The 12,480-nt window shown below is 56.6% G+C and overlaps 1 protein-coding gene across 1 annotated transcript; it reads left to right on the top strand.

The window, feature by feature from the left end:
- The first annotated feature begins 4,199 nt into the window (after positions 1-4,199).
- LOC147415390 (protein-cysteine N-palmitoyltransferase HHAT-like protein) lies at positions 4,200-11,482 on the top strand. Its single transcript, XM_086467345.1, has 7 exons — positions 4,200-4,305; positions 4,855-4,922; positions 5,299-5,412; positions 5,565-5,759; positions 6,597-6,806; positions 9,852-10,023; positions 11,358-11,482. The coding sequence occupies exons 1-7, from the start codon at positions 4,200-4,202 to the stop codon at positions 11,480-11,482; spliced, it is 990 nt and encodes a 329-aa protein (XP_086323471.1).
- Positions 11,483-12,480: the final 998 nt, after the last annotated feature.

Genomic DNA, 12,480 nt, shown 5'->3' with positions numbered 1-12,480 from the left:
ACTCATTTCTTTAAACATACGCTTGTCTGGGGTCGCACAGAAGCGTTTTCTCTATTTTTTTTTTCTGCACAAACACACAGCACCGCCACACGCCTGGACAAAGAAGGAACTAAAGGCACTGTAAAACAGTTCATTTGGAGAGCCCGTGCCTGTAAGTAACTGCTTCTCATGGGAATGTGCAACCTCTCTCCCGTCACAGAGCAGTGGAGGGGTCTGAACACGGCCCAGATTGTCCAGGTCTTCTCAGTTTTCACCTTAGTTTTGAAATAAATTCCCTCTGCGCTTCCACAGAGTGACCCTCCTCCACATGCTGAATTCGAATGCTGACTCTTGCAGCAACTGCTTCCCCGTTTCCGAGGTATGAGACCGATTTTCTTGCAGCGCGTGTCGTTTGGTTGCTGAATGTTAAGAAACCCTGACAGATTTTGGAAGCGGCAGCCCCAGTTCAGCTGGCTGCAGCAGCCCCACGTCCCCCAGCCCATCACTCAGAGAAGAAAATCAGTGAAAATACTTTTCTCCCTGCCTGCACAAACGCATACCACTGGTCCTCAGCCAGCTGAATCTCTCCAGCACGCTTGTGCTGTTTGAGCTACACCATTTCTTTCAGGGATGTAACTGGGCTTGGTCTGAAACCTCCACAACCCCCTGTTTTCCTTGGAAGTTTGTCCTTGTGGAAAAAAAAATCCCGTGCTTTGCTTTCTCACTTGAATTTCTCTGGCTGCAGTTTGCAGCCAGTCATCGTTACGCCTTCCTCTGCTAGATAAAAGCGGCGTGAGCCCCCAGCGCTTCCTCACTGGGACAGCCTTCATCCGCTGTAAAGTCACATCCCAGGCCACGTTTTGATAAGCTCTGAGTTTTTCCAGCCTCTCATTGCAGCTACTGGTGGCGACAGGTTAGTGGTGACAACGCTCGGCACCGCTGGCACAGCCTGGTGGCTGCAGTTAAGCTGTGAGGAACAGCATCAGGTGAATTTTGCTGCAAGTATTTGAGGCTACGGACACTCCTTGTGTGGAATTGGACGGGTTTTAGCTAATGTACGGTCCGAATATGAGTCCTCCCAACACTTGGGCTGAGCCAAAGGTTGTCTCCTGCCCTGGAGCTGGGCAGAGCCCTTCCACAAAGCAGCCATAAAGTGCCTGACGGATGCATCCCATTTTTAAAAACTACAGCTGACCCGCGGGGAATAAACGACCTTTGATGAATCGTCGTCGTTTTCCTTGCGAAGAGCCGGCGCGGCAGGAGCGCGGCTTTCCAGGCGGGCCGGGCCGTGAATTAAGTTGCATTAGTGCGGTTAAATATAGACGGTGCCGCCACGGGCGAGCTCTCCCTGCCCTGGGCTCCGCTCGGCCGAGTGGCCCAGGACCAGCCAGCAGGTCACAGCCCATCCCACCGTAACGGCTCCCGTTTGGAGCCGTAGTGATCTGCGCAAGAATTCCGCCATCCCAGTGGATTGTGGAGCAGGTCTGGTTATTACAGCCCTGCAGCGCTGGGTGCAGCGAGGGTCCGGTGCCCTAAGGGTGCTGCACCCCGAGCCGCGGGCGTTGCCTCCTATTTAAAGCAACAAAACTGACGTATTTCCATATTTATCGCTCTGTCCCGCTTCGGATGTCAATTAGATCTCTTCCCCCTCGCGCAGGAGCAGTCTTCCCCTTCGGGGGTCTTTTGGTGGTCTCGGGGAGGAAGTAAGAGTTCCTCGATGGTCTTCATCATGATTGTCCTTTTGAACCCATCCTCCAGAGTGGGCGGTTCAGGGGCAGCTGGGCAGGGTCTCCCCTGGTTTGCAGAGATGTTGCGACCTCCCAGCCCTGCGCCGATTTAAACACTGCCCGAACCAGGGGAGGAATTGCACCTCCTGGTTTCGTGCCTCAGTTTCCCCAGCCCCACGAAGTGATAGCTGCCTCCCCTCTTGCTCACAGCGACGGGGGGGCTACCTGCTCCTTTGCCAGGCTCAAAGTGGTGACACCGAGAGACACCCCTTGGGAGGGAGCTTGTCCCTTCGTGGAGGGGCTACCGTGGCCCGGGGCTCCTGTGGCCAGCCCTGGGCCGTGCTCCCTGGCCCGGGGTGAGCTTTGGCAGCCAGCACAGGTCTTCTCCAAGCAGCTGCCGTGACAGACAGCTCCTGAACCAGCCCCCCTCTGCAGTGCTGCTCTAAAATAAAAATACCTCCCGCCTGCTCCGCTCCACTCCCGGCCAAACTTCCTCCAGGGGCAAAGCGAGGGGGACGGCACCCCTCCTTCAGCCTTCCCCCCCCACCCCCCACCCCGGCCCCCCAAAGCCAGGCTGAGGGATGCTGTAGGACAAACAGCCCCCCCCAAATCCTCCATCGGTCCCCGCCGCTCCCCCCCCCCCACAGCCCCCCCATCGCGGTGCCGGACGCTGGATCCCCGCACCCTCGCCCACCTCCACCCGCGGCCCCGGGGCTCAAGGTCAGTACCTGGGGGGGGGTGTGGGGTGTGAGGGTCACACTGGGGTTGGGGACACGCTGTTCCCGCAGTTCCAGGGGGTTTTGGTCACCTCTGCCCGCTCCCAGCGCCTGGCCGGGGGCGGTGGAGGGGACTGGGGAGGGGGGGTGAGGATGAGGATGGTGTTGCCCCGCGGCTGCTCAGAGCTTTTTGGGGGGGGGCTGCGCTGGGGAACCCCTCCCCTGCACCTGACACTGCAACCCCGGAGCGATCAGGAGTTAAAATTGTCCGAAGGGTCCCCCCTGCCAGCACCCCTCGCCCACCGCAGGCGACCGGGGACCGTTAAACATCCCCCCCCACACGCCCCATTTGCGGGATGCCCCCTCCCGACAAAAAAAAAAAAAAAGGAAAACAAAAAAAAAAAGCCTTGAAAAGCGTGGAAAGGAGGGAGAACAAAAAGAAACACCTCTTGAAAGCCACCTCCGTGGGTGCCCTCCCGCCGCAGGGGGACCGCAGGGAGGTGGCAGCGCGCCCGCCCGCAGCGGCCCCGCACGGAGGGGGGGGGGGGGGGGAAGCGGCCGCAGGGCGACCCCCACCCCCCCCACCTCCCGGGGGCTGAGTCCAGCCCAGGGCTGGCCCTTCCCACCGGGAAAAGCGTTTTTTTTTTTTTTCCTAGTGCTAGGGATAAAATGGGGTCACCCCGCATCCCTACCAGCGACACCCGCCCCCCTTTAAAAATCTCAACAACAACAAAAAAAAAATTAAAAAATAATTTAAATCAGAAAAAAAAAAACAAAAGCTTTGCGATGCGGATGGGAAAGCAGAGGGTGACCGGCTCGCCTTTTTCTGCTGCCTAAAAGCAAGAGTTTCGCTCTTTAATCCCTTCGAAGCGCCCCGCGCCGCTCGCAGGGTCCCCCCTCCCACCCGCGGGGGATGCTCACGAGTGGGTGGCGGTGCCGGAGGAGGATGCTTTGCCCCCGCCCCGCCCCCCCCCCCCCCCCCCGCACACCCTGCTCCAACCCCGAATTGCGTTTTTAGCAGCTGCCGGACAGGCTGCAGAGCTCGGGGCGGGCTGAAAGGCACGTCGCGCCGGCGTTAATTAGCCTTAACGGGAGTCATTAGCCCAGGGCTAATTGCGGGGCTGAGCGTCGGCATCCTCCGAGCTCCGCTGATGCCGGGCGGGGGGGGGCTCGCCCGCCCTAAGGCTCGGGGGTGGGAGCACTTTGGGACCACGGTGCTTTAGGAGCCCCCTCAAGAGCTCAAGGTTGGGCAAAATCCCAGGAGAAGGCGAGCAGCAGCCCACGGCAGGGGAATAGGGGCATCCCATCCCATCCCATCCCCTCCAGCACGGGCATCTTTGTGCTCTATCCCGGAGCCCTTCCAAGGATCCAATTAAGAGGGGACATCAGAGGCATGCTGGAGGAACCCCATCCTGGGGAGCTGGCATCCCGGAGCATCTCTGAACATTGGGACGGATGCAACTTGCTGGGAAGAGCCTTTTTATCAGGATCTCCTGCTTGAGCTGCCCCCAGATCCTGGCTCCTGGGTGGGTTTTGCAGCAGGGTTCAGCAGCAACCTCTTTCCTCACACCTGAGTTGTGTCCCAGGTGTTACCGTCTTCTCCATCTCTTCAGCTCCCGGCCTTCAAGGAAGCCCACAAAGCAGAGCTGCTGAGGACCAGCAGCAATTTAGGGTGTTGGAGGGGCAGGTGAGCTCCCACCCCTGGTTTACTTTCCTCTCCTCCTTCTCTTTCCCAGGTCTGGATCCCCTGCACCAGCTGGGGCGCTGACCTGCCACCATGGGGGTTAAAACGATGCTCCCCAGCTACGAACTGGGGTTTTATGCTCTCACCGTGACGTGCGCTGTGGTGTACAGCGGCAGCGGGATCTTTGAAGCTTCCAGAGGTAACGCTCCCCACCTCATCCCCCCCCTGGAGGGGGCCCTGGGAGGGAGGATGGATGTCAGGCGGCTGCTTTTACAGCTGTCGATACCAACAGCAGATCCCCGGATTTAATTTTGGCAGAGAACGACTTGGGAATCCTTTGCAAGGCTCCAAGAGAGTTTTTGGCCTTTTTGCCCGGTTGCCCCCTTGTCCCCATTTCTGTGGCTCAGGGCAAGAGGCTGTGGCACGTCACAGCTCTCCAGGCAACCACCCTGCCTACACAGGGCTGCTTCCCCAATGCTTCATCTGGAAGCCCAAAAACCCCAGAAAATTTCATGGGATCAGCTGAGGGTCCCTGGGATGGGCACTGCGAAAAGGCTTTGCTGGAAATTCTTGCAGAAATCGAGGTTCCTGACTCCTGTGGTTATCTACGGGAATTAGGCGCTTTGGGGATGGGTTGTTTGAGCCCTGACGGCTCATCATCGCGGTGAGGAAGGCTCCCTGCTTTGCCAAAACCCAGGCCCCGTTTCCCAGAGCTGTTTCTTTCCCCATAACTCTGGTTCTTTTGCAGACAGCATGAACAGAAAAGCTTTTCGGGACGGCATAAAGCCGGGCTGGCACTACTTCGGCAGGAAGATGGTAAGCGGAGGAAGGACTCGGTCTTTTCTAGTTACCGGTGACACGGTCGGTGCTGACCGCTGGAGAAGCAGAGCTGGTTTTTCTGCTGCTGACATATTTTTTGCAAAGTCCACGTGACTCCTATTTTTCTCCCTAAAGAACCAGTCAGGAGAATATCCTGAGCAGCACCGTGGATGCTCTGCTTTGTGCACACCGAGACGAGCAACCTCTGCGCATCTCTCCTGGGGTTTTATGACCAAGCTGGGGTGCTCGGGAGCCCTTGGGTGGAAAACGGGAAGAAAAGGCTTTGGAAATGGTCTGGTTTCCCCTCCAGACGGGTGTTGGGGCAGGGGTGCGAGGGCTGGGGGCAGTAAGGCACCCGGTGCTGCTCCCGCAGGACGTGGCCGATTTCGAGTGGGTGATGTGGTTCACCTCGTTCAGGAACGTCATCATCTTCGCCCTCTCGGGACACGTCCTCTTCGGCAAGATCTGCTCCATGACGGTGCCGCAGGTGAGCCGGGGATGTGGTGGGATGGATCTGAAAGCACCAAGGGTGACCTGGGACCTGCGGAGGGGGGGTTGAAGGATGTTCTGGGATGGGCGGGAGCAGGGTCGGGGTTTTCACCACGCTGACCACGGGTCGGGACCGCTCTCTCCTCACAGCACCGGGCTGTGGTGTACATGCTCTACGGGGTCTCGGCCGTGCTGGGCAGCATGGGGCTCGTCTACCTGATGATCCTCCTCTCCCACTGCCTTGTCCTCTACTCCGTCGCGCTGGCCAAGCAGAAGTGGCTCTGCTACGTGGCCGGGCTCTGCTGTCTCGCCTCCTTCAAGGTGGAGCCATTCAGCTCGTGGCAGGTAGGGGCTGTCTCGGGCCATCTCTGCCTCATTTCCAGCCCACTTGTGTCCATCTCCTTGGGTTTATCTCCAAGGAGGGTTCCTGTGGCACCCGCAAACCCCAGGCACTTCTTCTGGCTACTTCAGATCTCCCACAGGGTTTCAGAAGGAGGGGACTTTGTGCTGCTTGGGAATAATCACACGGGGACTATGTCATGTTTTGGTGGCTTCATGCTGGGCCAAAGCTCAGGACACCTGAATCCTCCTTGTTGCTTAGGCAACAGCTTGTCAGACAGGCAAGGTGTGTTCCTGTCCCGTGCCTCAGCTTCCCCATCCGTAACATGGTGCTGGGATGGGTTCAGTGATGCCCATACCTATCTCTTAGCTCTCTGCCCAGTTAAGACTTTCACTGGTGGGTGGAGAGAAGCCCAGGAAGGACCTTATAAAGCTATTCAGTCCCTCTGAAGGACAGTGCTGCCTCTCCCTGCCTGCTGCTTACCTCCTGATATGCGTTCCCCTCCCCTCTCCATCAGGCTTCTGCTGGCTTTTCTTCACTCCCTGGGGAGGGGGACATTCCCACCCCAGACCAAAGCCTACGTGGCCCACAGCTGCTTGGTGAAGACGTGGCCAAGAGGATCCACCACTTCCCATCTCCTCCGGGATGCAGGAGCCAGCTGGGAAATCGAGCCCCAGTTTTTTTCTTTTTCCAACAGCAAGGCTTATGAGCTCCAGGGACACTTGGTGTCAGAGGGTAATTAGAGGCTTTGCCAGCTGCCCCAGGAGTGATGTCCTCCACAAAGCAAGGGAGCACAGAAGCGACACCGCGTTCCTGGTGGTAACTATTTGTTTCTCATCCAGAGCGGATTTGTTACTGGAGCTTTTGATCTTCAAGATGTCCTCTTCTACGGAGGAAGCGGCTTCACCATCATGCGCTGCATGAGCTTTGCACTTGAGAGCTCTGAGAGGAAAGAGGGCATCTACTCCATCTTCGACCTCCTCAAGTACAACTTCTATCTCCCATTCTTCTTCTTCGGGCCTGTCATGACGTTTGACCAGTTCCATGCCCAGGTGAGTGCTCCTGAGGCAGGGCTGGATGAGGACCTCTCCCTGCATGTATTTGCTTGGGTTTAATGCCTGCAAAACCCCATCTTTTGCCACAGTGAAGGTGCAAATGGTTGTAGAGCTTCTTGTGGTCACCTAGTCTGTGCCATGATGCTGTGATTTTTGTGTGGAGGGGCATCAACCTTCTTTTTGGGGTTTTGGGCCGCTGATCTGTTCAGAGGGGAAGACGTTGCTGTGGTGAAAGCATCACACTGGGATGAGGAGGGGAGGGTTCAGCTCATGTCCTTGCTCGCTGGGCACCTGCACTGCTCGGTGCCTCAGTTTCCATGCGCTGTCACCCCAGCAGCTCCATGCTGCCCCACTGCGCGGTGCCGGGAGGCCACGGTGAGAGCCAGGCATGTGGTGCCCATCTGTGGGACCTCTGCATGCTGGTGGGTGTGACAGCAAGGTCAGCCTCACATTTCCATCCTGCTGGTTCACCCAACAAGCATGAATTTCCAGGCATGGTCTGTGTGTCTTCATCTGAAGTTATTTCTCTAGAAATAAGTAAGATTGGGTGCCAGGCTGTCTTTCAGCAACCAGGGGCTTCCTCTGCTCTTCATGAAATACCCTGGTGACCCATTTGACTCTAGAGATCATAAGGTCAGCGCTGGTGTCCCCCACAAGGGATGCTGGTGGTGCACTGAGTCTACCGGCAGCCCATTCTCAGCAGACGAGTGCTAGGGATGGCCAGGCCACTGAGGGGCTTTTCTCCCCAACCTGCTGGAAGAAACGCTTCATCCTAAGGCTTCATCTCTCCAGTCATGTCTTATCTGTCAGGCTGAAGTCCAGCTGAGCGTGGCTCCAGCAGTCCCACTGTCCAAGCCCCTCTGGAGGGTTTACAGTGCGCTGGGGTGCTGTCCTCATCCCATATTCCTCTTCCTTCCCCAGTTTCCATCAGTCGTTCCTATGAAATGTGCAGCCCTGGCTTCTCCTAACGCTGCAGCCAGTTATCTGTAAATCAGGGCATTAAACTCCTCCTGTCCCCAAGACCTGAACTCCTCCTGTCCCCAAGACCTGAACTCCCACCGCTTCTACATGGCTTGATCTGGAGGGGGTTTTATTTTGGGCTCCTTTGCACAGCCCCAAACCTGGATGTCTCTAGCCACTTAATGAGCAATTCCCGCCTCTGCTGCTTAAAACGCTCACCCCAAAGGGACAAGGATTAACTCCACAACCCCTTTGCCATGCCCCAGCTAAGGGTCCTGTCTTGGCCTGGCCACCACTGCCATCTCCTGGTTAGATGCCCCCCTGCACTGCTGGAGCCGCAGCTAATTTTAGGGGTGAATTCCTAATTGCCCAACAGCAATTACAGAGGCAGGTAGATGGAGTCTGACCCAGTTAGGGGGCAGATCTGTGTCTTTTTGGCTCCTACTGGTGCTGCATCCTGGTGGAGACCTTGTGTGATGGGAACTCATCTGTACCAGGGCTTGCTCAGCCCCATTTGAGCTGAAAAGCATCTTCCTTACTAGGATCAAGGGAATAATTTCACTTCTGTAGGGCTGGAAGTGTGGGGGACACCTCCCTGATCCCACGGGGATGGTGGCAGAGTGCTGCCACCACACGCAGACATGAGGACAAGAGGAAACAGCCTCAGGTGGCACCAGGGGAGGTTTAGATTGGACATTAGGAAAAATTTCTTCACAGAAGAGGTTGTCACTGCCCAGAGCAGTGGTTGAGTCACCATCCCTGGAGGTATTTCACTTAGGGACATGGTTTAGTGGTCGACTCAGCAGTACTAGGTTAACAGTTGGACTCGATGATCTTAAATATCTTTTCTAACCTAAATGATCCATGATTCTATGAAAGGGGGGCTCCGTGTCCTCCCACACATCTCCATGCCAGAGTCTGTCCTCCTTCAGCTTCTCCTCCAGCTTAGAGTCCAGCAGCCCCTTTTGTCCTTAAAGCACTTGGCATATAACAGACACACACAAAAATAAAATCTGGCAAAGGCTTTAATTCTCAGGAATCATCTGGATTTGACGATGGGGCTGGTGCGGCAGCCTGCGGATTACGTCGGGAGAGCTCCCACCTCTTGCAGGGAATAAAGGGAAAGTAATAAACATAAGAGGATTTTGAATAGAGCAGCAATTTTTACAGCAATGCGGGGAAGTGAGGACATCAGTCTGCCCGGTGTAATCCTGAAAGCTCGCTCTGATGATTTTTTATATTACAACGGCCAGAGACATGACAACTCCTGGAGGCAAAGCCCGGCCCCTGTTTGTACAAGACACAGCAGAGACAAAATCCCCATTGATCAGGTCCCAACCGATTCAGGATGGCTCCTCCAGCAGCTCTCCCTCTCATTTACAGCAGGCCTCTGCAGCAGAAGCTCCAGAGACCACCAGTTCTCCTCCTCCTCCTCCTCCCAAGTGACCCTGGCCAAAGATACACATCCAGCCCTGGCAGAGCTGTCAGGTGGGATTCCAGCACTGCTCCCAGCCTCTCCTGGGCATGTGGATGCCCTTCCCTACAGGCTGTGGCGCCCTGTAGATGTGATGAGTACGAGCATTTGCTCCCTCTGGGTGACTTGTGCAAGGGGCCGCCCTTAAGCAAAGTTGATTTTCTAACCATGTCCCTGCAGAAAGAGCATAAACCCCAGCTCCTCGGTCAGTACGGTCTTCACCCCACCTTGGGTCCCTTAGGTACAGCCAGACCTGTCACTGCTGTGTCACACCATGTGCCTGCTCTGCTGGAAACGCCAGTGATGGGAACAGCCTTTGCTAGGAGGGTGCTCCAGGAGGCGCGTTGCTGCCGTGCTCAGCACTGAGGTGGGGGTGTTGGAGGGATGCTGTGGGTGGGACATGTCCTGCTCCTTGTGGATGGGTTCACCTGAGCTAGTCCCTTGGGTCTTCCTTAATCAATGGAGATTCAGGCCACATAGTCCATGGTGTGATTTCTAAAGGAGAGTGTTCGGTCCCCATTTGGACCTTGACTGCTCCTCTGGATGGAGGAACACACTGTCCATCCTGTCTCTTAGCTCAGCCCTTTCCTGGTTTGCCATCCCGGCAGGTGAGCACCCAAGAGCTAAGACGCAAAGACGACGAGATGAGGCATATCCGGGTCCATGCCCTCCTCCACGTAGGGGCCATCATTGCTGTGGACATCTTCTTCCACTTCTTCTACATCCTCACCCTCCCTTCTGACCTGAAGTTCATGAACCGCCTCTCGGACTGGTCCTTGGGTGAGTGGCCGTGCTTGGACACATTCACACCTGTACTCAGCTTCGAGGCAGCGGTGGGTGATCCAGATCTCCATCCATCCCTACTGAGAGGCTTTGGCAATGCCTATGTTGGGCAGGTTTGAGCAAAGCCCCTCTTCTTCCCGTGGACAATACACAGAGCTGGAGCCCTAGAAAGCAGATGATGTTGGGCTGACATTCTCACCGGGTCCAAGTGTAAATTGTTTAGCTCCGGGTTTAAGAGGCTGAGCATCAAGCCATTCCCATTGCCTTTGGACTGGAAGGTAGCTCAGCACCTCCAAAAAAACCAGCCCTATGCTGTTGCAAGAGGTACATCTGCTATCTCAGATGCCTTCCCAGGGGGCCACCCACTACGGGTGTTTGTGAGCCACTGAAATGGTCCCAGGCATAGGGTGCACAGCGAGCAGCTCAGGGGAGTTGTAGCTGCTGTTTTCAACTGGCTAACAGAGGGTTACAGAGAAGGTGAGCTCTTCTTGGAGGCTGGAAGGGAAGAAGCGGGACACAGCAAACAAGGAGCAGCAAGGCAAAGCCTCATTGCATGTGAGGAATGTTTTTCACAGAGTGGTCAAACACTGCAACAGAGGCCCAGAGGGGTTATGGATTCTCCAAAAATAGACATACTCAATGCTCAAATGAACAAGGTAGAGAGCAACCTAATCTCCCTTTAAAGTGGGCTGTTCTCTGAGCAGGGCTGGACTAGGGACCTCCAGAAGCCAAACTCCCCGGATGAGTCATGGTAGCAACACTGGCATTCAGCTGGCAGCTGGATGGAGGATTTCAGCTGGCCAAATACACGTCTGATGGCAGCATCTCAGATGCCACAGCGTATCTGACATCCACACGGACAGCAGACAAGCAGGAGGATGCCCATGTCTCTCCAGAGTGGCAGCTGGAGGCCAGGAGAAAATCCTAATGCAGCTAGGATGGCACTAGCATTGATTTAGGATGTCCTAAGAGACCTGGGTGGATTGACCAAGCATGTGTGTTACTCCAGAGGGAGCTGAGCTCCTCTGCAGGCTCTGCTGCCTGTATTGACCAGATCTACCTGGTCCATGGTGGGAGCTCAGGCACTGCTCACATCGAGGCACTGTGTGGCCCTTAATCTGTGAGCTGAATCCCACCAAGATGGAGGCATTTGAGCTTCTGTTTGTAGCAGCGCTACTGGAAAGGGCACCCCGAGCCGGTACATTCCTGCTCTCCTCGACTGCTCGCCCTGGCACGTCTCCCTCACCGGCCTTGAGCTTGGCGGGGGGGGGGGGGGGGGGGGTTGGGCATGAGGAGCCGCCCCTCCACCGCGCACAGGCCTTTTCCTGCAGCTGCCACTCTCCTGCCCACCCCGGGGCGGGCTGAGGAGCCGCTTCCCTCCCGGGCACAGCCGGATCCCCGAGGGACCGGGCTTGCTACGGGCCCCGCGGCCTGGTGGCGCCTCCGGGGCGGCTGAGGGCAACTGTCCTGGCGGCCGGGCTGAGGGGAAGGCCGCCAGCCCCGCCCCTCGGGCGGTGACGTCCCGCGCTCGGCGCATGCGCGGCCCTGCCCTTCCCCTGCTCTTGTCGCCGGCGGGGCCGCTGTTGCTATGGGAACCGCGTGGGGCCGCGGCCGGGCCGGGAGCAGGAGGCGCAGCCGGAGGGAGAGGCAGCGCGGCCCTGGCAGGCCGCAGGACGAGGCGGGCGTTGGGCGGGGGAGAGAGGGAACCCCCTGTGTCGTCCCCCCAGCAGCTCTGTGGCAGAGCCCTCTGTGTTCAGGCGGTACCCAGGTAGGCCGGAGGGCTAAAGGTTGCCCCCAGGCCAGCCCTTCTGCCCCCGGAGGCCCCGGGCTGTGCAGAGGCACCGGGCTCTGCTCCTTTGTCGGTCCTTAATGCACCTCGTCCACGCCCGGGGGGTCCGGGCGTGGAGGTAAAGCTGCACAAAGGGACATAACGTGCCTTTTGGCACTTGGTCGGGATGGTTGCTGCCTTGGTGTGAGAAAGGGCCATTACTCAGCGGAGGGTGTGCCTTGGAAAGTTTGTACTGATTGTTTTTCCTAGACCAAAGGTGCACTCGATTATTTTTTTGCTGACAGTAAATGCCAAACAGAAGGAGAGGGGGCTGGAATAAATTCGAAACCTGATGGCCTTTAGTCATGCTAAGTAAAGCTCTAGACATTGAAATAGGTAGCGATGTTATCGCTTTAATGTTGTCACTTAATGCTTAGAGAATTGGGGGAAAGATGTAAGCCACGCTCTTGCCAACTAGTGCCCCAAAATTAGGTTTAACAGAGATCTTTCTTCCCACATTAACCCAAAAACGGGGGGATCTCCACCTTCCTTGAAACGTGGGAAGGAAGGCTGGATGGTTGCAAGCAGTCTGCGTTCCCTTTCGTCAGTATAATGGGGTTGCCACGCTGGCATGGATTTGACCCCAACTTGCTCTTCTGTAAAAATGTTTATTTCAACAGATCTGT

This window comes from Leptosomus discolor, chromosome 6 (genome assembly GCF_034619465.1).
Source record: "Leptosomus discolor isolate bLepDis1 chromosome 6, bLepDis1.hap2, whole genome shotgun sequence".
NCBI lineage: Eukaryota > Metazoa > Chordata > Aves > Leptosomiformes > Leptosomidae > Leptosomus > Leptosomus discolor.
This window is presented reverse-complemented; position numbering and strand designations above follow the sequence as displayed.